At 39.7% G+C, this 26,567-nt stretch overlaps 1 protein-coding gene across 2 annotated transcripts in view; it reads left to right on the plus strand.

The window, feature by feature from the left end:
* Positions 1 to 26,567, plus strand: part of DENND1B (DENN domain containing 1B) — a 248,717-nt gene that overhangs the window by 166,650 nt on the left and 55,500 nt on the right. For both annotated transcript variants that reach the window (XM_056110675.1, XM_056110676.1), the window contains one exon: positions 14,463 to 14,564. In XM_056110675.1, coding sequence (XP_055966650.1) covers positions 14,463 to 14,564 — 102 coding nt within the window. The remainder of the gene's footprint in view (positions 1 to 14,462; positions 14,565 to 26,567) is intronic.

Raw genomic sequence — 26,567 nt, forward strand, 5'->3', positions numbered from 1 at the left:
CCTTTAAAACATATCAATAAGTAGTGTATTTGGTGATTAAGCAATTTAAGCATGGAGTTGACACCATAATTAAAATCATTTTTTTTTTATTTTGGGGTCACACCTAGTAATGCTCAGGGGTTACTCCTGGCTCTGCACTCAGGAATTACTCCTGGCGGTGCTCAGGGACCATATGGGATGCTGGGAATCGAACCCGGGTCGGCCGTGTATAAGACAAACGCCCTACCCACTGTGTTACTGCTCTAGCCCCTTAAATCATTTTTTAAACTTTCAATTTAATAAGAGATTTTAAAGTCCATATTGCTAAGTATCATTTACTCACTTGAAGTTTTGTGATTAAAAAAACATTTTAGCTATCCATTCCTCTATTTATTGTTCAAGCTTGAGTATTTGGACTTCTCATTTTAGAGATGATTTCTACTGAGAAATATCTGGTGTGTATTTTTCTAATGGAATGTTATTGTATTTATGGCACTTCCATTGATTTTTTTAACAATTTTTTTAATTGCTTTGAAAATTGTGAAAGTTCTGCACAGCTACCGTAAGATAAATACAGCTTAGAACTTTGATAAGTAAGGGTTCCACATTTATATCACCAACAATACATGACCCAGGAGAAGCATTTTTTCCCCCTCAAGCATGGGGAACAAAAGTAGTTTTATAGTATGAAAAATTAGTACATTAATATATCCATATTTTCAATTACGGTATATTTAATTTTAGGTATATTTAAACTAAAATTAATTGTGCTAAGTAAGTTTAACCAAAATCAACTGAATTAACTTAAAATGATCAGTTTCCTTTCCTGAAAATTGTACTGAATAATAGACAAATGGAACTATGATAGCTTTATTTTTCCAAATAGACCTAATAACTTTATTTATTTTTTTTGCTTTTTGGATCACACCTGGCGATGCTCAGGGGTCACTCCTGGCTCTGCACTCAGGAATCATTCTTGGCGGTGCTCAGTGGACCATATGGGATGCTGGGAATTGAACTCTGGTTGGCTGCGTGCCAGGCAAATGCCCTACTTGCTGTCCTAATGCTCCAGCCCCTCCTAATAACTTTAGTATAAACTTTAAATAGTACTGTAGCACTGTCCTCCTGTTGTTCATCGATTTCCGTGAGCAGGCACCAGTAACTTCTCCGTTGTGAGACTTGCTGCTACTGCCTTTTTAGCATATGAAATATGCCATGGGGAGCTTGCCAGGTTCTGCCGTACGGGCGAGATACTCTTGGTAGCTTGCTGGACTCTCCGAGAGGGGCGGAGAAATCGAACCTGGGTCAGCCTTGTGCAAGGCAAACGCCCTACCCACTGTGCTATCGCTCCAGTCCATAAACTTACAATAAGAGGTTTTGTTTTAATAGTTAAAGTTTATAGTTTGAATATGAAATATTTTTATTAATAATTTTCAGCAATAAAGTACTATTTTTATTGGTAATCTCAAACTACAGTACCATAAGAAATAACGGTATTAAGATACTTGGGGGGAAAATGGTGTATATGCCAAAAATTTATTCTTAGTATTCTATGAATATCTGAACATTTTTGGATATTTCCATGAAAACTGATGCAGTCTTTAAAAGATTAAAATATTTAATTACACCAATATTCTACAGATTTTTCTTAATTTATTTAAATTCCTTATTGTAACAGCGCTATTCCAATCTAACAGTAATAGTCCATATTAAATATTAGTGTATTATTAGAGTGTTGATGATTTGATGAGTATTTCTTAATTTTTGTGCAGTATTCTTTCTAGTATCTTAATTTTACTTTTTATGATTTTGTTTTTGAGTCAGTATGCCAAAAACCAGTAACAATGATGGGCCTCATTCTCCTAACCCTGAAAGAGCCTCGAATGTGGCACTTTCTAAAATCTCAGGGCTAGGATGAAGGAGACGTTACTGGTGCCTGCTCGAGGAAATCGATGAACAACGGGATGACAGTGATACAGTTCTTATCCATGTTTAATTTTTTAAAAACTTTTCCTGTAGTTAAGTTGTGATATTTGCAATGGTGTGTTAATGTTCATTTTTGTCTTGCTGTACAGTTACATACCTTACTATCACCAAAGTGCATGCTACCCTCCACTGGTGTCCTTCTGTTACTTCTGGTCCGCCTCTTCATTACTCTCACTCCCCTTTATGCTATGTTTTAAGTGTTTTTTTAAAAAAATGTTGTTCCAACATTTCTTACTTCAGAGGATAGTAAAGAACTTGAGATATACCTATACTTAAAAAACATACACACAAATATAAGTATTGATAAGGTATTAATAACAGCCCTGAAGCTGAATGTAATAGAGATAAGTAGAATAGTCCCATCTTGTTCATATCTGTATTGGGGCCCTAATTACCCTGTGTAAATATTTCAGACAATAACTGGAAGATATTAAACACTCAAAAATGCAAGGTACTGGGTTTGTTTTATAGGTAATCACTGTATCACTGTCATCCTGTTGTTCATCGATTTGCTTGAGTGGGTGCCAGTAACGTCTCCACTCATCCCAGCTCTGAGATTTTTAGCAGTCTCTTCTTAGTCTTCCTTCCCAACAGTGCCATATTGGAGGCTCATTCAGGGTCAGGGGAATGAGACCCATTGTTGTTACTGTTTTTGGCATATCAGATACGCCACTGGGAGCTTGCCAGGCTCTGCTGTGCAGGAGGGATACTCTCGGTTAGCTTGCCATGCTCTCTGAGAGGGTCGGAGAATGTATATAAGAGAATATGAGCAAGTATGTTAAAACCAAACATATGTGTGCTGCTTTAGGTACGTCGGTGGGCTAGACTATAAGAGGTTGCGTGGTGCTGCACACTTCTGGGAGCTTTGTTTTATAGTCTTTGGATCTTGGACGTTGATGAGATTACATGACATGCGGGGTGGTGGTGGGGGGCAGTTTGTGGGTGTGACTGCCAAGCTACTGGAAATGTAGGATCTGGGTGAGGGAGTCCCAGTGCCGATCTGAGCTGGCTTGGAGATCTCAGCCCCAGCTCTTGAATACCTGGGTTCCTCTTGAATATATCCAAACTAACATCAATCTTGGACAGGAAACATTCTATTTATTTTTTTGGCATTTTTGGTCACACCTGGTGATGCTTAGGGGTTAATCCTGGCTCTGCACTCAGGAATCACAACTGGCAGTGCTTGGGGGACACTATGGGATGCCAGGGATCGAACTAGGGTTAGCCTTGTATAATGCAAACACCCTCCCCGCTATCTTATTGCTGGGGCCCAAGGACAGGAAATATTCTAATTTCAAAAGAATGGTCAAAACAAGTTACAAGGTTGATAACAAGTGGGCTTTCCCTTAAATGTTTCTTGTAAATCTTGATGCTCGTCCAAAATATTTGAAACTTTGTCTGAGCTGGGATTTAGTCCCTGAACCTGAACTTCAATAATTCAGAAATAAAATATATAAAAGTATGGCTGAATATGTGATACAAAATGGGTTCTGAAAGAAAGATACAGAGTTAGAGAGATAACTCAGAGGGATAGTCCACATGTTTTGCAGAGCAGTGACAATTACCTAGAGGAATTGACATTTTTTCATGAAAGTGCATTCCATATGAGCCATATTTATGCCACTGAGGAGTAGTTCTAAGTCAATTTTTTCTGCCTCACCCAAGGATATGTCTTGAAAATAGAATCGGGTAATAGTGGCATGCAGTATACTACACTACCACAAATGGTACCTTTTTCTTTCCAACATATCAATTATTATATAAGTGTCTGAGTATGACATTTTCTCCTTTGACTTTTATGTTTTAAAATAGAAATTAAATATGAACGTTAGTATTTTTACAATTATTATTATTTTATTTTAAAAATAGTTCACATTATTTGGTTACATTTAATGTTCGAACACCAATCCCACCACCATTACATTTCCCCACCACCATATTTTGGATGTTTCCATCACGAATCCCAATCTCCCCAAAAGCAGAACCAAAATAATTTATTTTGTATTGTTTGTTATGAAAAACTGCTGAAAATGCTCCAACAAAGTTTCCTTAGAGGAAAGAGTGTGAAGATTGTTGTATTTCACCTAGGGGCCATTAAGCCCTTCTATAAGAGATTATATATATATATATATATATATATATATATATCTGTGTGTGTGTGTGTGTATGTAGAACTGTAGCACTGTCCTCCTATTGTTCATTGTTCGTCTCCATTGTGGCGCTTGTTACCGTTTTTGGTATATCGAATATGCCACGGGGAGCTTGCCAGGCTCTGCTGTGTGGGTGGGATACTCTCGTAGCTTACCGGGCTCTCTGAGAGGGGTGAAGGAATTGAACCCTGGTCGACCGCATGCAAGCAAACGCCCTACCTGCTGTGCTGTTGCTCCAGCCATATATATATGTAACTGTGAAAAAAATATTTTCCTCTAGGATTGGTTGCCTCCTACTTTAAACCCCATCAAATGTAGTATGATACTCTTGGAGTATGGGTGGTGAGATTCACGGCTGTGCAGTCTAGGAATGTGTTCACTTGTCAGAGACTCAGCTCCAGCATGGAGAGCACAGCTGTGAGCATGATAGTGGTTGAGTTCTGGACGTCCTCGGCTGCCAGGGCTTGGTCCCTTGGGGCGGGGTGGGGTCTCACCTGCCCCCCTTCTGGGCTCCTCAAATGAAACAGCCTGGTGTGGGGTCCAGGGGCTTGGTTATGGTGTGTGTTGTGTTATGCTTCTTTCCAGGAAAGAAGGACAACGCAACTCTGGATCGTGGCTGATGACGAGATTATCTGGGGCCAGCCAGAGGTGGCTTATGGGCATGACTGCTGAGTTGCCAGAAGCAGGGGAAGACAGGCAGAGGATCCACATTCCTGGTTCTATTGAACCCAGAGTTTTCAGTTACAAAGTCCCATATACCTGGTTATTTTTACTATTATTAATAACAAATGACTGAGCAAGCATCATTTTAGAGTACTAATATATTGTTGACTCTTAGTTTATATATTTGCTGATAATCATGATGTTAATGCTTCTTTCTGGAAAGTTGGATTTATTTATCAGGAACTTCCTATTCAAATATTAATTTTTCTATTTAACACTTTATTGTCTTAACAGTATCTTGCAAAAATTTTCCCAAACCACTATACCTTTCTCACAGTATTTTAGTGATTATAGATATTAAATATTTTGTTAAAGAGTAGTATTCTCTGTCTGATTGATCTTATAATTATATTTATTTCTATTTTTGTGTAATATTAGAAAACCTACATTTGCTTTTATTTCTAAAATCTTTTTAGATGAACTTAGAAATTGAAGATTGGGTCAAAGGGTCTAAGTATATTACAGTATTAAAATTGTTTTAGTTGTAGTTTAGGTAACAGGTTACAATAGTTTCAGTATTTTTGTGTTTTTAAAAATTTTTATTGATGGGTATTTGATCATGGTATGACTGAAATCCAAGCACGAAAATTTGTAAATCTACAACTGTACCTCATGGTGTTTCACTAATAAAAAATAAAAAAAAATTTAAAAAAATTTTTATTGAATCATTGTGAGATCACTTAATCACTTAATCATTTAATCACTTAATCCCCGTTATTCATCGATTTATTCGAGCGGGTGCCAGTAACGTCTCCATTCATCCCGGTTGCGTGCTAGCGTAGCCCAATGGTATCTGTTCGTTTTAGGAACATGTAGAGCCTCAAACCGATCATTTAGGGTCTTGACGAAGAAGTCTGACCATCTTATAGGTGGGCGTCCACGTGATCTTTTGATGTCTCGTGGAATCCAATGAGTAATGGCTCTAGTCCAGCGGTTGTCTGTAAACCTCATTACGTGTCCAGCCCATCTGATTTTTGATGTCTTGGCAAATGAGACAGCGTCCCTGATTTTTGAGCGTTGACGAAGATCAGAACTCCGGATTCTATCTCTCATTTGAGTGAATCGTGATATTCCAAGCATAGTTCTTTCGATTCCTCTTTGAGAGACCCGAATAGTGTTCTCATCCTGTTTTCGTAGGGTTCAGGTCTCTGAGGCATATGTTAATGCAGGAAGAATAGTGGAATCAAAGAGATGTGCTCGTAGCTAGAGGTTCTTTGTCCTTTTAGTTATTTCTTCAATGCTCTTGAAGGCATTCCAAGCCGCTCTCTTCCTCCTGCGCAACTCAGGTGCCAGGTCATTCATCATGTTGATTTCTCGACCTAGGTATATATAACTGTTGCATTCGGAGATGGTGGTTCCGTTGAGAGCGAATGGAGCGTCAGGAACAAGGCTGTTTCTCTTAAACATTGTCTTCGTAAGATTCAGCTGTAGTCCGACCTTTCCACATACACGGTCAAAGTCGTTCAGCATTTGTGCCGCTTGGTTGATGTTTGGTGTTATTAGAACGATGTCATCAGCAAAGCGGAGGTGGTGTAGTTGCCGACCATCTATCTTCACTCCCATGTTTTCCCATTCCAGTCGTCGCATGATGTTCTCGAGGGTGGCACTGAAGAGTTTTGGTGAAATGGTATCACCCTGCCGAACCCCTCTCTTGATATGGATGATTACTTCTTTGTAGAATGGTGAGATCTTGGTAGTGAATCCGCAATAGAGCTCACGAAGGATCCTGATGTATTGAGTTTGTACGCCCTGATTGGCTAGGGCTTCTATGACCGCTTCCGTCTCAACAGAATCAAAGGCCTTCTTTAAATCAATGAACGTTAGACAGAGCGGCATCTTGAACTCCCGAGATACCTCAATGAGCTTGGTTATTGTGTGGATATGGTCAATGGTACTGAATCCTTTTCGGAATCCAGCTTGTTCACATGGTTGTCCTTCATCTAGTGTTCTGCTAATCCTATTCAGGATGACGCGAGTGAATAGTTTGTAGATGACAGACAATAGTCAGATTGGGCGATAGTTGCCAATGTCGTGGATGTCTCCTTTCTTGTATAGTAGTACAGTCTTGCTGGTTTTCCATTGGGATGGAACCTTGCATTCAGACAGGTAGCGTGTGAAGAGTCGAGCCAATGTATTGATGAGTACTGATGGTAAGTTCTTCAGGTGTTCAGGTCTGATCTTGTCTGGGCCAGGTGCTCTTGGTTTCTTTACCGACGAGATGGCATGTTGGATTTCGGAAGGGAGAACGTTGGGAACGACATATCCATCATGTGGTATGTGGTATGTGGGCAAGTGGATGTGGCTATTAAAGAGATCTGAGTAGAAGTCATGAATAATCTTCTCCATTGCCCTTCTGGAAGATGTGATAGATCCATCATGATGTCGGAGGGCAGTCATCTTGGTTTTGTAGTTGGTGAAGGACAGGCGGGCATTACGAATGTTTTTCCCAGCTTCTGCTGCATCTACCAGTACTGCTGCTCTCCTGTTTTTGAGGTCATCCTTGATGGCTTTTCTGCACTGTTTTGCCAGTTCGGACGTTTGCTTGTGGTTGCCTGAGGCACGTGCCAAGCCACGTTGGCGAATAAGTTCAAGAGTGTTCGAAGAAAGACGGTTTTTTGTGGTTATCTCTCTCTTGGCATTCCTTGCACAATCATGGAGGTGCTGAATCATTCGATCATATTCCTCATCAATGTTGTCAATGACGGCATCTTCCCATGTTGCCGCAACAGAGCCAAAGAGTTCCCAGTTGGTGGTTGTTCTGGGAGTCCTCTTCTTAAACCTTGCATTCTTTTCTCCTCGTTCTGTGAGGTAGAATTTTGCACGAAGAAGACGGTGGTCTGATCCCGTTTGGAATTTTGGGACAACAGCAACATCGGTTAGGCAAAACCGTCGATTGAATATGATGTGGTCTATTTCATTGTGGAACCGTCCATCGGGAGACTCCCATGTCCAACGTTTAGATTCAGCCTTTTGGAATTGTGAGTTACCATGGAAGGTTTTGGTTGACATGATGAACTCAGATAGTCTGTCACCCTGTTCGTTCCATTCCAGGCCATGGGTTCCGATGTGGAGTTCATCGACTGATCTTCTTGGTCCTATCTTGGCATTAAAATCACCCACAATGATCTTGTAGAAGGTGTGATCTTCTTTATAGAATTTCTCCAGCTCCATGTAGAATTTCTCAGTTTCTTTTTCACCATAACTGGATGTTGGTGCATAGACAACAAAGATAGAAACTGCCGGTAGTGAGCCACATTTATTCAAGTGTAATCGTCCGATTCGGGTTGTTAGGCATTCAAATGAATCAATGCTCGTGACTAAGTTTGTGTTGACAAGGATACCGACACCACCGACGCCTCTTTTATCACATGTTCCAAGGAACAGTTCTTCTCCAGTGTCGAAAACAGCATGATGGGATTGATGTCTTCTCGTTTCGGTCAGACCAATGATGTCGTACTTGATCTTTTGTGCTTGTACCATAAGGTCTTCAATGGATGCAGCAGATGCCAGCGTACGGGCATTAAAAGTACAGACAATCATTTTTGTTTTTCTGCGTTTTGGCAGCCTATGTCTGCCTTGGTGTTTTATCAGCCTCTCCTTCCATATCCTTCTCGACTCTGTATATTCAGGGTTAGGGAAATGAGATCCATTTATTACTGGATTTGGCATATCAATTTGGTCTATTTGGCATAGACCACGGATAGCTTGCCAGGCTCTGCCGTGCGGGTTGGATATTTAAGGATATTTAAGGTACCCTGAAAATTTAGAGAAAATTAAATAAATAGTCGCGCGGCCGCGAATGCGGCCACGTGCTCCCGAGAGCTTGTTGTGATAATCTCTGGATCCTGGCCTTTGTTGGGGTTACACGGCAGTTGGAGGGTGTAACTGTTTAGCTACTGTGAGATAGACCCTTACAAAACTGTTCATGGTTAGGTTTCAGTTCTGCAGCCAGTGCATCTTTTAAAAGAAATCATAGCTGAGAATTTCTTCATTGCATGAGTATTTTCAATATGTAGGCTCATCACCAGCTGAACATTAAAGTTTGATATAGCACTGTCCTCCTGTTCATCGATTTGCTCAAGCAGGCACCAGTAATGTCTCACAACAAATTGTGAGACTTGTTACTCTTTTTGGCATATAGAATACATAACAGGGGGCTTGCCAGGCTTTGCCGTGTGGGTGAGATACTCTCGGTAGTTTGCAGGGCTCTCCCAGAGGGGTGGAGGAATGGAGCTCAGGTCGGCTGTGTGTAAGGCAAACACCTTACCCACTGTGCTATCGCTCCAGCCCAAAGTTTTATGTAAAATTACTAAATATTTATTAAATTACATAAATTCGCAAATTAGTTTCTAGCTTTGTGCTGCATATTCCATTCTTGTCATTTTCCTATTATTTTGATTTTTTTTTATTCTTCTTCTAATCAAAAGAATTACTTGCTTCTAACATAGGAAGTTGACACTTTTCAGTTGGAGTCAGAACTTTGTATTTGAATTGGAGATTATTTTCTGCTCTGTTAATGACAACTTTATGACAGACCATTGATGGTAATAAAATACATTTCACATGTCTGGAGGAAAATCTGTCAAAAGAAACTAAAATTACCAGGAGCAGTAGGTCACGTTGTAATAAAAAGCAGTGATAGAATTGGAACTGCCATTAAAGGCAATAATATTATTTACTTTTAAATTTTGAACTGCTTTTGAAAAATAATATGTCAGATGGAGCAAGACTTGACTTACCTGCTGTTTCATTTGCACTTTTATTGGACGTTCAGAATTAACTCTCAATATGACGCTGAGAGTAAGGTGCAAAACCAACACTTTGTCTTTAATAGGATGGAAGTTTTCTTGCCCCCCCCCTTTGTTAGATTGTGAGTTCCATGATAGTACAAATACAATATATTTTTAATTATCTAAATCATATAAATTAATATGATTTTTAAAATAATTTATTAAAAAGCTGGGTTGGAGCGATAGCACAGCGGGTAGGGAGTTTTCCTTGCACGTGGCCAACCCTGCCAACCCGGGTTCAATTCCTTCGCCTCTCTCGGAGAGCCCGGCAAACTACCAAGAGTATCTCACCCGCATGGCAAAGCCTGGCAAGCTACCCGTGACATATTCGATATGCCAAACACAGTAACAACAAGTTTCACAATGGAGACATTACTGGGCCTGCTTGAGCAAATCAATGAAAAATGAGAGGACAGTGCTGCAGTTCTGTTAAAAAGCTATTTGGGGCCCTGTCGAGGCCAAGAGTTGCCCCCCACGAGCGGCTCTCCGGCACAGGCATGGCCCAGAGGCTCACAGACCTAATTTGGAGTCCAGCAGCTTTCAGCAGAAATGTGAATGGACTATGCATTGAACTATTGCACTGTGCCCCCCTGCCCAAGAGGGCAAGGTTGTCTGTCTCTTCCGCCTCCTCCCCTCCCTCCCCCCCCCGCAGCACGGTTTCTGCTGCCTCAGAGCTTATTGGACAGCAAGGTATGAGCCAGCAGTGATGGGGGAACTGCAGCCTTATGGAATGGGGAGTGGAACTGGCACATTCTTCCTGCCCTGCCAAGGCCGAGAGTTGCCCCCCACGAGTGGCTCTGTGGCAGGGCCATGGTCCCATTGGCACATGTACCTAATTCAGAGCCCAGCAGCTTTCAGCAGAAATGTAGATGGACTGTGCATTGAACTACAGTGCCATGCCCTCCCTCCCCCGCCTGGGAGAGAAAGGGTGTCTGTCTCTTTCGTCTTCCCTGCCCCACCCCCTGACAGCACAGTGGCCGCTGCCTCAGAGGTTATTGGACAGCCAGGTATGAGCCAGTGGTGACAGGGCAACTGCAGCCTCATAGGATGGGGGGGGTGGAACCGTCACGTCCTTCCTGCCCTGCAGAGGCTGAGAGTTGTCCCCACGAGCGGCTTTCTGGCATGGCCATGGCCTCAGAGGCACACAAACCAATCTCATAACTATGCATCTTTTGGCAGAAATCCCTCCAGACTTAATTAGTAAAATATCAGAAATCCAAAATCTTATGGCCACTATCCGTGCAAAATCATATGGTCTTCATAACCAGCAATAGAAAACAAATTATTTCACAATGCCTTTTCAGCAGGTCTGATTGTTGGGGGAAAATTCCAAGTAATAATGGTGGATCTTTTGTCAAAATAATGAATGTAATCAAAGTAGAGAGAGTTAAGTGGAAATCATCTGTCTCACAGGCATTGGGAGAGGTGGGAGCGGGGTATATTGGGGTTCTTAAAAGGTAAAAAGGTAAAGGCCCTCCTGTTGATCGTCGATTTGCTCGAGCGGGCCCAGTAACGTCTCCATTGGAGACTTTGTTGTTACTGTGTCTGGCATATCGAATACTCTCGGTAGCTTGCCGGGCTCTCCGAGAGGGGCGGAGGAATCGAACTCGGGTCGGCCATGTTGGCTGCTTGTAAGGCGAACGCCCTACCTGCTGTGCTATTCTTGGTGGTCGAAAATATGCTCTGGTGAAGGGATGGGTATTTGATCATTGTATGACTGAGAGTTAAACCTTAAAGCTTTGTAAGTTTTCTCACGGTGATTCAATAAACAAATAATTTTAAAAAAAAGTTATTCACTATTGCCTACTGGTTCAACCCTTTTGGAAAACAGTATGGACGACTCTTAAAAAATTAGAAATTGAACTCCCATTTGACCCAGCAATACCACTCCTGGGAATATACCCTGGAGAGGCTAAAAAGTATAGTTGAAGTGACATCTGCACTTGTTTGTTCATTGCAGCACTGTTTACAATAGCTAGAATATGGAAAAAACTTGAGTGCCTGAGAACAGATAACTGGTTAAAGAAACTTTGGTACATCTACACAATGGAGTACTATGTAGCAGTTAGAAAAAATGAAGTCATGAAATTTACATACAAGTGGTACTACATGGAAAATATGCTAAACGAAATGAGTCAGAAAGAGAGGGACAGACATAGAAAGATTGCATTCATCTGGGTAACATAAAGTAACAAAATAAGAGACTAACACCCAAGAACAGCTGTAATAAATACCAGGTTGTTCACTCCATGGCTTAGAGTGCCAGCTGCAAACTCTAGGGGTAAAGGCAGCTCAGATAGAGAAGGGAGCACCAAATAAAGGGTGCTGGGAAGATCTGCCCAGGATGGGAATGCCTGCTGAAAGTAGTCTATGGACTGAACATGATTGCCACCAATGTCTCTTCTGCAGACCACAGCACCCGAAAGGAGAGAGAACAAAAGGAAGTGCCCTGCCACAGAGGCAGGGTGGGATGGGGGATGGGGGGTGGAGGGAGACTGGGATTGGTGGGGGTGGAAAGTGGGCACTGACTGGTGGAGGGATGGGTATTTGATCATTGTATAACTGAAACCCAAGCACAACAACTTGTAAGTCAACAACTGTACCCCATGGTGTTTCACTAATAAAACAAAACAAAACAAAACAAAAGAAAAAAAGCTATTCACTATTAAAAATTTTAAAAAAAGCTATTCTGTGGTAGTTAATGGCAAGTATAAAATGTCTAATGCCAAATATATTATGAATAATTGACTGTTAGCTGTTAGTGATAATAACAATAACTAGGTTATTAATTTGCCTTCTCTAGTAATGAGTTGGATTTTTTTCACTCCCTTTATAGTAGTGCTTTCTAATAAGACTACTAGGATCAAACTCCATACTGCACTCTGTGATACTGTACTTTCACAGACTCCATCTATCTACTGAAACTGATGAACTTAGTTTTGGGTTTATTTAATTTTTATGAATTTACATTTTAATGACAATATTGAATAGTTTGTAGTGTTAACTTTAGACATTAACTTCAGGGGGAAAAGGGAGCTCAGATAGAGAAGGGAGCACCAAATAAAGGGTGTTGGGAGGATCCTCCCAGGATGGGAGAAGCATGCTGAAAGTAGACTATAGACTAAACATGATTGCCACTCAATGCTTCTTTTGCAAACCACAACACCTAAAAGGAGAGAGAAAACAAAGGGGAATGCCCTGCCACAGAGGCAGGGTGGGATGGGGGAGTGGTATCCGTAGTGGTGGAAAATGGGCACTGGTGGAAGTATGGGTATTTGATCATTGTATAACTGAAACCCTAGTACAATATTTGTAAGTCTACAACTGTACTTCATGGTGTCTCACTAATAAAAATTAAAAAAAAAGAAAAAGAAGAGAAAATGATAAGTGTAAAACAGTAGAATTATAAAATTGCTAGGCTTATTTTGCAAGAACCAATTTTCAGATTTTTGTTTGCAGATAGTTATTATTAAGACACTGTCATCCCTAAAAGTTAATTATAGTTAATGTTTTCTAAGTTATATGGATGCTAATTTTTTTTTCTTTTTGGGTCACACCCGGTGATGCACAGGGTTTACTCCTAGCTTTGCACTCAAGAATTACTCCTGGTGGTGCTCAGGGAACCATATGGGATGCTGGGAATCGAACCCGGGTTGGCTGTTGTGCAAGGCAAATGCCCTACTTTCTGTGCTATCGCTCCAACCCATTCGATATGAAAGCTAAGGGCTGGAGCAATAGCACAGCGGGTAGGGCATTTCCCTTGCACACAGCCAACCCGGGGTTTGATTCCTCATTCTTTCTCGGAGAGCCTGGCAAGCTACCGAGAGTATCCCACCTGCCTAGCAGAGCCTGGCAAGCTCCCCGTGGTGTATTCGATATGCCAAAAACAATAACAACAAGTCTCACGATGGAAATGTTACTGGTGTTCACTCAAGCAAATCGATGAACAACAGGAGGACAGTGCTACAGTGCTACCATGGAAGCTAAACATGGTTATTTGCCCCTTTTAAATTCAAATTAATATTGCTACAAGACTGTTTACAACAAATCAATCATTAGAACCAATTGTATTTTTTAATTTTGACTATCAAATTGTGTTGCTTATCTTCATGTACGTTGACTTGAAAAAGAGAATGAAGTTGAGTAGGAAAACAGATATTAGGAATCAAGCCAGTGAGTAAGATCATGTGAAACTAATGGAAATCTATATTTGAAACTCGCATTATTGATTTGGAAAAGCACCAGCTAATGGATCACAAAAATCCGTAAGATAGACACAAGACAAGCAAATACCATGTATTTTTGCTTTTTGTAGAAAGTATGCAATCAAAATTTGTGATCACAAAGAAAATACTAATTTAACACTCTGAATTTATTTGAAAAGATACTGATGGTCACAATTACTGATACAAGTGGCAAAAATCAGGAGCATTTCACATAGGATAGTATTTTCATTCAGAAGGAAAGTAATTGTTGAAATTTTATTTTATTGAAAGTACTTTTCAGCTACATGTGCTATTTTTAGTGTTCATAATTAAATTATAATAATATTAAATCTCTTTTTTGGTCTGTTCTCACTCTGAGGGAGTAAAGTCAATTTTAAAAGCCTGAAGTGTCTTAAATTTAAAAACTATAATATATGCCATCAGAGGAATATTTATGCTTGCCTGAAATTTAGCTACTATGAATACAATGGCCTGTTGGATTCCTTTTAAGCTTGAAGCACCTGAAAGTTGCTTCTGTGATTTATACTTCTTAGTAGACGTTCTATAAGAGAGTAGTTCTCTCAGACTTTGTAATGTCACCCTGAAATTCTTTCTTTCTTTCTTTCTAGGGCGAGCCTGTCACTTTCTGTGAGGAGAGTTTTGTAAAGCACCGCTCAAGTGTGATGAAACAGTTCTTGGAAACTGCAGTTAACCTTCAACTTTTTAAGCAGGTAAGAAAGGACCTCACATTTTTTTTTTTGGTGACAGCAATTAGAGAAATATAACAGAAAGATGCTGCACATTTTTATCACTATGAAGTTATAATTATGAGTAATAGCTTTTCTAGAGTGAGATAGTTTTTTTTTAATTCTATACAACTCTCTGGCATGTCACTAGAAAAATGTAAATATGGCATTGCTGTTCAGAAGTTCTCATTAAAAGTTTTTAAATGAGATGGTTTCTCTGAGTTTACATGTAATTCAAAAGGCAATATAGCTTGCTTTTTAATTTTTTTAATTGCTTGAGATTCTGTGGTTACAGTACTGTTAGTAATGGCTTCTCATGCATGTAATTCCTGCACCTCACCTATCACCAGTGTACTCACCTCTCTCCCAATTCAAATATTGCCCTCCGACCCCAACTCAATTGTGTGGATCAGTTCTCCCATTATGTTGCCTTGGACGTTGATTGCTCCCTTGCTGTGTATCTTTAACTCCATAGATCTTTCCCTTTCCTTCTGACTGGCTTCATTCAGCGTGATATCCTCTAGACATCAATATGGCTTGTTGTATGTAAATCACATTGGTGTTATTTTGGTCTGATGAAATTGTCAACAAACTATTTTTGTAGGGCAGATAGAGTATAATCCAATATATAAAAATAACTTATAAACAAGTGCATTTTAAAGCTTTGTGATACTTATCATAAACATACAATTATGAAAAATATTATGGTTGTGTTGTGTGCCTTGATCTTTGGCTCAGAAAATATAATTGTCATTTAAAAATCAGTAGATTAACACGAGATTTAAAAGTTTAGCTGTATCTTTCTTTTCATCTCATTGTGTGGACATGAACAAATCTTTTAATTTACACTTGTCTTAGTTTCTATCATTTAACTTCTTAGAACTTCCCTTCTACTACACACGACAGTTTTCAGCATAAACTTAGCTGTGTGTATTCAATATTTAATGAAGACCTGTAGTATATTACACATAAACTGTGCCTACAGCTAGGATACAAACATAAATAAATTCTCAATAATGCCCCAAGAAGCTGACAATCTAATAGAAATCCCTTTTCTCAAAGGAGAAAAGCAGTTCTATCATTATCTATGGCTATCCAAGTTATAACATATAAAATGACATTTTGTTTACATGAGTAAAGAAATCATCACGGTGACAGACTCAATCACATTATCTGGATTCTGAAAAACATTTTAAAAATAATCTGTCAAAAACTACTCTATATAACTTCTTTCAGCTTGTGAAGATTTGCTTAAAGGAGGACTATAGATTTATTTGTTTAAATATGTGGAAAATTGCCTTTTAAAGGTTTAGATTTATCCTGTATACTGATTTATGTTGTAGAATCAGGATCAAAGATGCCCACTGGTGAAGTTCAGAGATGGAGAGGGCTACTATTTGGAGCTCTTTCTTCCTTGATGGACCCTGAATAAACCGAGTTACTTACTTCTCAGGGATGTAATGAGAAGTAACAGGTCATTTTTATAAATGCTTAGGTATTTATAAAATACTAAGTTCCAAACTAGTCACCCAGTTCATATTTTTAGATTTAAATGTTAATTTTTTGTATTATTTGCCAAGAAATTTATTATTTCTCTTCTAGTTTGTTGATTTCATATAGAAATGCAACAGATTTTTGCATCTGTATTGTGTAGACTGTCACTTCACTGTATTGATTTATTGTTTTTAATAGTTTTCAGGGGCTGGAGCTATAGCACAGCAGTAGGGCATTTGCCTTGCATGCAGCCAGCCCGGCAGTACCGGGTTCAATTCCTCCGCCCCTCTCGGAGAGCCCGGCAAGCTACCGAGAGTATCTCGCCTGCACGGCAAAGCCTGGCAAGCTACCCATGACAAATTCAATATGCCAAACACAGTAACAACAAGTCTCAAAAATGGAGACGTTACTGGGTCCGCTCGAGCAAATCGATGAACAACAGGAGGATGGTGATGACTGGATGATGAATAGTTTTCAGTAAAGTCTTAAGGATTTTTAATGTGTTTTATTATGTCATTTACAAATAGTAATAGTTTTAGTACTGCTACTGTCTCACTATGAGTTCCTTTATTTTCTTACTTGTCTAGTTGCATTCTCTAGGACTTCCAGTGTGATGTAAAATAATAGTGGTGAGAGTAGACTTTCTTGTACCTGATCTTGGAAAGGAAGCTTTAAAATTGTTTTCATTGAGCTTGATGTTTGCAGTAGGTCTGTCATATATGTACTTTATCATATTGAGAAATGTTTTCTCTATCCAAATTTGGTCGATTGTTTTTATAATCATAAATGTATATTGAAATGGACTGGTAAAGAACTTTCTGCAGGATTGATATGATAAATTATTCTTGTCTTTTATTAGTGGCTATATTTTTTTCTTTTATTGATGGGTATTACATTAATTGATTTATGTTGGACCATACTTGGCATAGATATCTTTATCAACATGTATGATCTTTTAAATGTTCACCAAGACCTTTGCATCTAGGTTTATTGAGTGTATATTGGCCTGTCATTTTCTTTTTTTGGTGATGTCTGTATCTGCTCTATATGTGGGCCCCCTAAGATATATACATTTGAGGGGAAGAGTTTGAGAAAGATAGATGACAGTCTAGCTTTGAAGACTCGGTAGAACTCATAAGTGAAACCATATGGTTCTGGGATTTATTTTTGGGAGATTTGACTGTAGTTTAAAATTCAGTGCTTGTTAATGATCTCATTTTTTTTTGTGTTCCTTCTTATTTAATCTTGGAAAATCATAATCACTATCACTATCACCATTTTTTAGATATTCCAATTTGTGGCATCACGTTGTTCTTAAACATCATTTATGTCCTTGAGTATCTCTGTAATATCTGTTGCAGTTTCTGCCCTTTCATTTCTTATCTCATTTACTAGAGTTTTCTCTCAGTTTTTCTTAGTCTAACTAAGAGTTTTTTTTTATCCTTGTAAGGAACCAGTTATAGATCATTGATCTTTTAATTTTATCATTTTTATTTGTTTTGTTTATTTTTGATTTTTATTATTTCCTTCATTATACTGACTAGGTTTTATTGGTTATCTTTATCTATTGTTTTAGATGTATAGTTAGATTTCTTTAGAAGTTTCTTACTTCTTGACGTAAAACTGTATTGTTATAAACATCCCTCTTAGAGTTGATTTTGCTGTATGTAATTGTTCTTATAGCTCATGTCATCATTCTTATTTGTTACCATAAATTTCTTTAGCATGCTGTTTAGTCTTCATATGTTTGAGGTTTTTGCAGCTTTTTGTTGGTGATTGTTAGTTGTGATTTTTTGTTGTTGTGTTTTATTTCTTGTGTCATGTTTGTGCTTTTTTCTGGGGAGGAGCACATTGGCTCTGTGCTCAGGGATCACTCCTAGTGGTGCCCAGGGCACCATCTGGAGTGTCAGGGATTAAACCCGACCTGAATACAAGACAAACATCTTACCTGCTGTACTTTCTGGCCCCAATTACCAGTTTTATAGAATGTTAGGATTCAGCATGATTGACCATATCCACACGATAACCAAGTCATTGAGGTTTCTTGGGAGTTCAAGATGCTGCTCTAACTTTCATTGATTTAAAGAAAGCCTTTGATTCTGTTGAGATTGAAGTGATCATCGAAACCCTAGCCAAACAGAGCGTTCCAACTCAATACATCAAGATCCTCCATGAGCTGTATTATGGATTCACTACCAGGATCTCATGATTCTACAAGGAAGTGATCACCCATGTCAAGAGAGAGGGTCAGCAGGGTGATACCATTTCACCAAAACTCTTCAGTGCCACACTCAAGAATGTCATGCTACTACTGGAATGGGAAGGAATGGGAGTGAAGATAGACGGTCAACAACTATATTACCTGCGCTTCGGTGATGACATCGTTCTAATAACACCAAACATTAGCCAAGCAGCACAAATGCTGGCCGACATCGACCATGAGTGTGGAAAGGTCGGACTACAGCTGAATATCATGAAGACAATGTTTATGAGAAATTATCTCATTCCTGACATTCCATTCACTCTCAATGGAAAGAATATCTCCAAATGCAGCAGTTTGTGTGTACCTAGGTCGGGAAGTCAACATGACAAATGACCTTGCACCTGAATTGCGCAGGAGGAAAAGAGCCTCTTGGAACGCCTTTAAGAGCGTTGAAGAAATAGCTAAGAGGAAGAAGAACCTCTGGCTCCGGGCACATCTGATTCCACTGTTCTTCCTGCATTAACATACGTCTCAGAGACCTGGACCCTACAAAAACAATGAGAACGCTATTCGGGTCTCCCAAAGAGGAATAGAAAGAGCTATGCTTGGAATATCACGCTTCACTCAAATGAGAGAAAGAATCTGGAGTTCCCACCTCCATTGACAATCAAGAACAGCATGCTGAAAGTAGACTGTAGACCGAGCATGATTGCACTTAATGCCTCTTTTGGCAAACCACAGCACCCAAAAGGAGAGAGAGAACAAAAGGGAATGCCCTGCCATAGAAGCAGGGTGCAATGGGGGGTGGGAGGTGGGAGGGATACTGGAATCAGTGGTGGTGGAGAATGGGCACTGGTGGAGGGATGGGTACTTGATCATTTTATAACTGAAACCCAAGCACAAAAATTTGTAAGTCTACAACTGTACCTCATGGTGTTTCACTAATTAGGTTTGTGACATTGTTGATGACTATTTTTTTCTTTTCTTCCACATTCCCCAATGTCAGTAATCTATACTAGTAATTAAAAATACTGTGCAGAAAATTAAGTCATTTGTAAAGATTGGAGGAGTGTTTATAATGTCTAAATAAATAAAAAAATTTTAGACCACAAAAAAAAAATTAAAAAAAGAATCAGGGTCACTATCTCGTTTGCCAAGGCGTTGAAAGTCAGATGGACTGGACATGTAATGAGATTTGGAGACAACTGCTGGACTAGAGCCATTATCGACTGAATTTCACAGAATGTCAAAAGATTGCATGGCCGCCCACCTGTGAGATGGTCAGACTTCTTCGTCAAGACCCTGAACGATTGGTTTAAGGCTCTTTGTGATCCTAGAATGAGCAGTCACCATTGGGCTACACTAGCACGTGACAGGGATGAGTGGAGACGTTACTGGCTCCCACTCTAGCAAATCGATGAGTAACAGGATGTCAAATGATCAAGTGATAGAATAATAATCTCTATGATGTCACTCTTCATGAATTTACTGGTTTTTTATTTTATTTTATTTTGTTTTATTTTTTTATTAGTGAAACTCGATGTGGTACAGTTGTTGACCTTACAAACTTCTGTGTTTGGGTTTCAGTTATTCAATGATTGAATACCCATCCCTCCACCGGTGCCCATTCCCCACCTCAGAATGCCTCCTACTCCCCCATCCCCCATCCCACCCCATTCCTGTGGCAGGGCATTCCCTTTTGTTCTCTCTCTCCTTTTGGGTGCTGTGGTTTACAAAAGAGGCATTGATTGGCTATCATGTTCGGTCTATAATCTATTTTCAGCATGCATCTCTCATTCTGGGAGGGTCCTCGCAACACCCTTTACTTGGTGCTCTCCTCTGTATCTGAGCTGCCTTCTCCCTCAGCATGTGTGGCTGGCCTCCAAGCCATGGAGTGAACCTCTTGGTATGTATCTCAGCTATTCTTGAGTGTTAGTCTCCCAATTTTTTATTTTATATTCCCCAGGTGAATGCAATCTTTCTATGACTGTCCCTCTTTCTGACTCATTTTGCTTAGCATGATACTTTCCATGTAGTATCACTTGTATGTAAATTTCATGACTTCATCTTTTTTAACAGCTGCATAGTACTCCATTGTGTACCAAAGTTTCAAAAACCAGTCATCTGTTTTCGGGCACTTGGTTTTTTCCAGATTGTGGCTATTGTGAATAGTGTCGCAATGAACATAGAAGTGCAGATGTCATTTCGACTGTATCTTTTTGCCTCTGCAGGATATATTCCCAGGAGTGGTATTGCGGGGTCAAATGGGAGCTCAGTTTTTGTTTTTGGGAAGACTTTTTATTACAATTTCAATTTCCTTGATGTTAATAGGTCTATTCAGATAATCTAGATCTTCTTGATTCAGTTTTGGGAGACTATAGGAGTCCAGGAATTTATCCATTTCTTCTAGGTTCTCTTGTTTCGTGGCATACAGACTTTCAAAGTAGTCTCTGATGATCTTTTGGATTTCTTTGGTTTCTGTTGTAATATCCCCCTTCTCATTTCTGATGCTGTTTATTAGGGCTCACTCTCTGTTTCTTTGTGAGGGTTGCTAGTGGTTTATATATCTTGTTTATTTTCTGGAAGAACAAGCTCTTGGTTTCATTGATCTTTTGTATTGTTTCTTTGGTTTCCGTGTCATTGATTTCTGCTCTAAGTTTTATGATATCTTTCCTTCTGCCTGATTTAGGCTCTTTCTGTTGATCCTTTTCTAAGGTCTTGAGCTGCGAGGTCAAGTGTTTTATGTGCTTCCTTTCTACAGTCCTAAGATATGCTTGCAGAGCTATAAATTTTCCCCTTAATACGGCTTTCACTGCATCCCATAGGTTCTGATAGCTCATGTCTTTATTCTCATTTGTTTCCAGGTATCTTTTGATTTCATCCTTGACGTACTTCCTTTTCCCCAACCGTTGTTCAGCATCGAGTTGTTTAATTTCCAGGTGTTTGATTTGGTTCTATGTGTCTGTGTGTGATTCACTTTTGTCCTCAGTGCATCATGGTCTGAAAAGATGGTTGATACTATTTCTGTCTTCCTGATTCTGTTGAGGTATGTTTTGTGGCCTAGCACATGGTCTGTTTTGGAAAATGTTCTGTGCGTACTGGAGAAGAATGTGTATTCTTTCTTTTCGGGGTGTAAAGCCCTTTCTCTTCCATTTCTTCTTTCAAAGCCAATGATTCCTTGCTGGGTTTTGTTCTTGTTTATCTATCCAGAGGTGATAAGGTGATATTGAAGTCTCCAAGTACTGTGATTCTATTGCTTGCAATGTCCTCCTAAAATCTATTAGCAGTTGTTTTAAATATTTAGCTTTTCCCTCATTAGGTGTGTATACATTTAAGAGTGTGATTTCTTCCTGTTGTACGTATCGCTTGATGAAGATAAAATAGCCTTCACTGTCCCTTCTAATCTTTTTCAACGTGAAATTAATGTTGGCGGATACTAGTATGGCCACCCCAGCTTTTTTGAATTAGCTGTTTGCTTGCAGGATTTTTTTCCATCCTTTGACTTTGAGTCTGTGTTTGCTCTGACTGTTGAGATGAGTTTCTTGTAGGCAGCAGAATGTTGGGTTCTATCTCTGAATCCATTGTGTCTCTTAATTGGTAAATTTAGACCATTGACGTTGAGAGAGTTTATTGTTATGGATTTTTATGTCATCTTTCTGTAAGGGATTATTATGCTTGCAGGATTTGTCTTGTTTTATACTAGTCCCTTTAGCCGTTCTTTGAGGTTTGGTTTTGAGTCTATTTCTTCGGCTCTATGCTGTAAAGATGGCACTGGGGGGCGGGCTGTGGGTGTGACTTCCGGAATCAGAGGTTACCTGGGAGCTGTAGTCCTGGAAGATTTGAGGAAAAGTCCTAGTTCCCGCATATTCAAGCTGTGCTTGTAGAGGCTTCTGGTCAACGGGGTTCCATCTGGGGGAGGCGGGATGCGGTACCTACCCCATCTGGGACTTCCCGATGATCTCGGCTCTTTTTGGAACCTGTTTTTTTTTTCCCTCCGGGAGCTGTGGATCCCGCCCTCCATGTGGTCCTTCTCTTCGGCTGTATGCTGTAAAGATGGCTCTGGGGGGCGGGCTGTGGGCGTGATATCCGGAATCAGAGGTTACCTGGGAGCTGTAGTCCCGGCAGATATGAGGAAAAGTCCTAGTTCCTGCATACTCGAGCTGTGCTTGTAGAGGCTTCTGGTCACCTCTACAATCCCAGATGGGGTAGGTACCGCATCCCGCCTCTCCCAGATGGAACCCCGTGTATTCAGTGAACCCCGTGTTCCATCTGGGAGAGGCGGGATGCGGTACCTACCCCATCTGGGATTTCCCGATGATCTCAGCTCTTTTTGGAACCTGTTTTTTTCCCCCCTCCGGGTGCTGTGGATCCCGCCCTCCAGGTGGCCCTTCTCTTCGGCTGTATGCTGTAAAGATCTTTTTATTTTTTTTTAAATTTTTATTAGTGAAACACCATGAGGTACAGTTGTAAATTTACAATTTTTTGTGCTTGGGTTTCGATTATACAATGATCAAATACCCATCCCTCCACCAGTGCCCATTTTCTACCACCATGGATAATATCCCTCCCTCTCCCCCCCCCATCCCACCCTGCCTCTGTGGCAGGGCATTCAATTTTGTTCTCTCTCTCCTTTTGGGTGTTGTGGTCTGCAAAAGGGGTATTGAGTGGCAAACATGTTCAGTCCATAGTCTACTTTCAACATGCATCTCCCCTCCTGGGAGGATCTTCCAAACACCCTTTATTTGGTGCTCCCTTCTCTATCTGAGCTGCCCTTTCTCCTAGAATGCCCGGCTGGCCTCTAAGCTATGGAGTAATCCTCCTGGTGCTGATCTCAGCTATTCTTGGATATTAATCTCATATTTTGTTACTTTATATCCCCCAGATGAATGCAATCTTTCTATGTCTATCCCTCTCTTTCTGACTCATTTCACTTAGCATGATACTTTCCATGTTGTACCTCATGTATGTAAGTTTCATGGCTTCATCTTTTCTAACAGATACATAGTACTCCATTGTGTAGATTTACCAAAGTTTCTTTAACCAGTCATCTGTTCTTGGGCACTCAGGTTTCTTCCAGTTTATGGCTATTGTAAAGAGTGCTGCAATGAACAAAAAAGGGAAGATGTCACTTCAACTATACATTTTTGCCTCTCTGGGATATATTCCCAGCAGTGGTATTGCTGGGTCAAATGGGAGCTCAATTTCAAATTTTTTGAGAATTGTCCATACTGTTTTCCAAAAGGGCTGAAACAGTCAGCATTCCCACCAACAGTGAAGGAGTGTCCCTTTCTTGCCACCATCTGCACCAGCATCAGTTGCTTTTGTTCTTTTGAATGTGGGCCAGTCTCTGAGGTATGAGATGATATCTCATTGTGGTTTTGATCTGCATCTCCCTGATGATTAATGATGTAGAGCATTTTCTCATGTGCTTTTTTGCCATTCAGATTTCTTCTTTGAGAAAGTTTCTGTTTATTTCATTGCCCCATTTTTGGATGGGGTTGGATGTTTTCTTTTTGTGGAGTTCAACCAGTACTTTGTATATCCTTGATATCAACCCCTTTTCAGATGTGTATTCAGTGAATATCCTTTCCCATTCTGTAGACTCTCTTTGTATTTTGGTCACTGTTTCTTTTGAGGTGCAGGGGCTTCTTAGTTTAAGATAGTCAGTCCCATTTATCTATCTCTGTTTTCACTTGCTCAGCCAGTGGTTTGAAATTCCATTAGCTTCAATGTCATGGAGGGTTTTGCCAACTTTGTCTTTAATGTACCTTATGGTTTCTGGTCTGATGTTGAAGTCTTTAATCCACTTTGATCTTACGTTTGTACATGGTGTTAGGCAGAGTTCTGAGCCCATTTTTTTGCATGTAGCCGTCCAGTGATGCCAGCACAATTTGGTAAAGAGGCTATCCTTGCTCCACTTCACATTTCTTGCACCTTTATCAAAGATTAGATGATCATATGATTGAGGGGAGATGTCAGTGTATTCAACCCTGTTCCATTGGTCTGCAGTTCTGCCTTTGTTCCAGTACCATGCTGTTTTAATTATTACTGCTTTGTAGTAGAGTTTGAAGTTAGGGAGGTTGATTTCTCCCATTTTCTTTTTCCCAAGAATTGCTTTAGCTATTTGTGGGGGCTCATTGTTCCATATAAATTTCAGGAGTGTTTGCTCCATTTCTTTGAAGAATGTCATGGGTATCCTTATAGGGATTGCATTGAATTTATACAATGATTTCGGTAGTATTGCCATTTTGACAATGTTAAGTCTCCCGACCCATGAGCAGGGGATATCTTTCCATTTCCTCATGTCCTCTTTTATTTCCTGAAGTAGCGTTTTGTAGTTATCTTTGTACAGGTCCTTTACTTTCTCAGTTAAGCTGATTCCAAGGTACTTGATTTTTGGAGGCACAATGGTGAATGGGATTGTTTTTTTCGTGTAGCTTTCTTCTCTCTCACTGTTTGCGTATAGGAAAGCCATGGACTTTTGGGTATTGATTTTATAGCCTGCAACTTTATTATACAAGTCTATTGTTTCTAGGAGTTTTTTGGTGGAGGTTATTGGGTTCTCTAATATAGTATCATATCATCTGCTAATAGTGCGAACTTGATTTTTTCCTTTCCTACCTGAATGCCCTTAATATCTTTTTCTTGCCTAATCGCTTTTGCAAGTACTTCCAGTACTATATTGAACAGCAGTGGAGAGAGTGGGCATCCTTGTCTCGTCCCTGATCTTAGAGGGAATGCTCTCAGTTTTTCCCCATTGAGGATGATGCTTGCTGTAGGCTTGTGGTAGATGGCTTTAACTATATTGAGGAAAGTTCCCTCTATCCCCATTTTGGCTAGGGTTTTCATCATAAAGGGGTGCTGGATCTTGTCAAATGCTTTTTCTGCATCTATTGATATGATCATATGCTTTTTATCTTTTCTTTTGTTGATATGATGGATTATGTTGATTGATTTCCAAACGTTAAAGCATCCTTCCATCCCTGAGATGAATCCTACTTGGTCATGGTGTATGATCTTTTTGATGAGTATTTGGAATTCTATTTGCTTGTAGTTTGTTGAGGATCTTTGCATCTGTGTTCATCAGGGATATTGGCCTGTAATTCTCTTTCTTTGTGGTATCTCTCTGCTTTTGGTATCAGTGTGATATTTCCTTCGTAGTAACTGTTTGTAAGTGTTCTTGATATTTCAATTTTGTGTAAAAGCTTAAAGAAGATTGGGAGTAAGTCCTCTTTAAAGATTTGTAAGAATTCATCAGTGAATCCATCAGGGCCAGGACTTTTGTGCTTGGGGAGACTTTTCATTACCATTTCAATTTCCTTGATGGTGATAGGTCTGTTCAGGTATTCCAGGTCTTCTTGGTTCAGCCTTGAGAGTTTATAAGAGTCTAGAAATTTATCCATTTCCTCAAGGTTTTGATGTTCCATGGCATAAAGCTTCTCAAAGTACTCCCTGAGCATCCTTTGAATTTCTGTAGTTTCGGTTGTAATGACCCCCTTTTTATTTCTGATTCGGTTTATTAGGGTTTTCTCTCTTATGTGGGCTCGCTCCTCCTTCCTGAGGAATGCTTGTAGAGCTATAAACTCTCCTCTTAACACAGCTTTTGCTGTGTCCCATAAGTTTTGATAAATCCTGTCCTCATTTTCATTCGTTTCTAGGAATCTTTTGATTTCCTCTTTGATTTCCTTTCTAAGCCACTCATTGTTCCACAGCGCACTGTTTAATTTCCAGGTGTTTGATTTAGTTTTCTGTTTTTTTTTTGTGTGATTTACTTCTAATTTCAGCGCAGTATGGTCTGAGAATATTGTTGATACAATCTCTATCTTCTTAATTTTATGTACGTATGTTTTGTGGCTCAGCATGTGGTCTATCTTGGAGAATGTTCCATGTACGCTTGAGAAGAATGTGTATTCAGCGTTTTGAGGATGAAGTGTCCTGTATATATCTACTAAGTCCCTTTCTTCCATTGTTTCTCTCAGATGAAGTATATCCTTGCTAAGCTTGAGTCTGGTTGATCTATCAAGAGGTGACAAAGCGGTGTTGAAGTCTCCCACTAGTATTGTGTTGCTATTGATGTCTTTTTCCAAATCTATGAGTAGTTGTTTTAAGTACTTTGCTGGTCTCTCATTAGGTACATATACATTTATTATTGTAAGGTCTTCCTGTTGTACAGATCCTTTGATCAATAAGAAATGGCCTTCACTGTCTCCTCTGACCTTCTTCACTCTGAAATCGATGTGGTCTGATATTAGGATGGCTACCCCAGCTTTTTTATGGGAGCTATTTGCCTG

This window comes from Sorex fumeus, unplaced genomic scaffold (assembly GCF_029834395.1).
Source record: "Sorex fumeus unplaced genomic scaffold, SorFum_2.1 ptg000010l, whole genome shotgun sequence".
In the NCBI taxonomy this organism is placed as follows: domain Eukaryota; kingdom Metazoa; phylum Chordata; class Mammalia; order Eulipotyphla; family Soricidae; genus Sorex; species Sorex fumeus.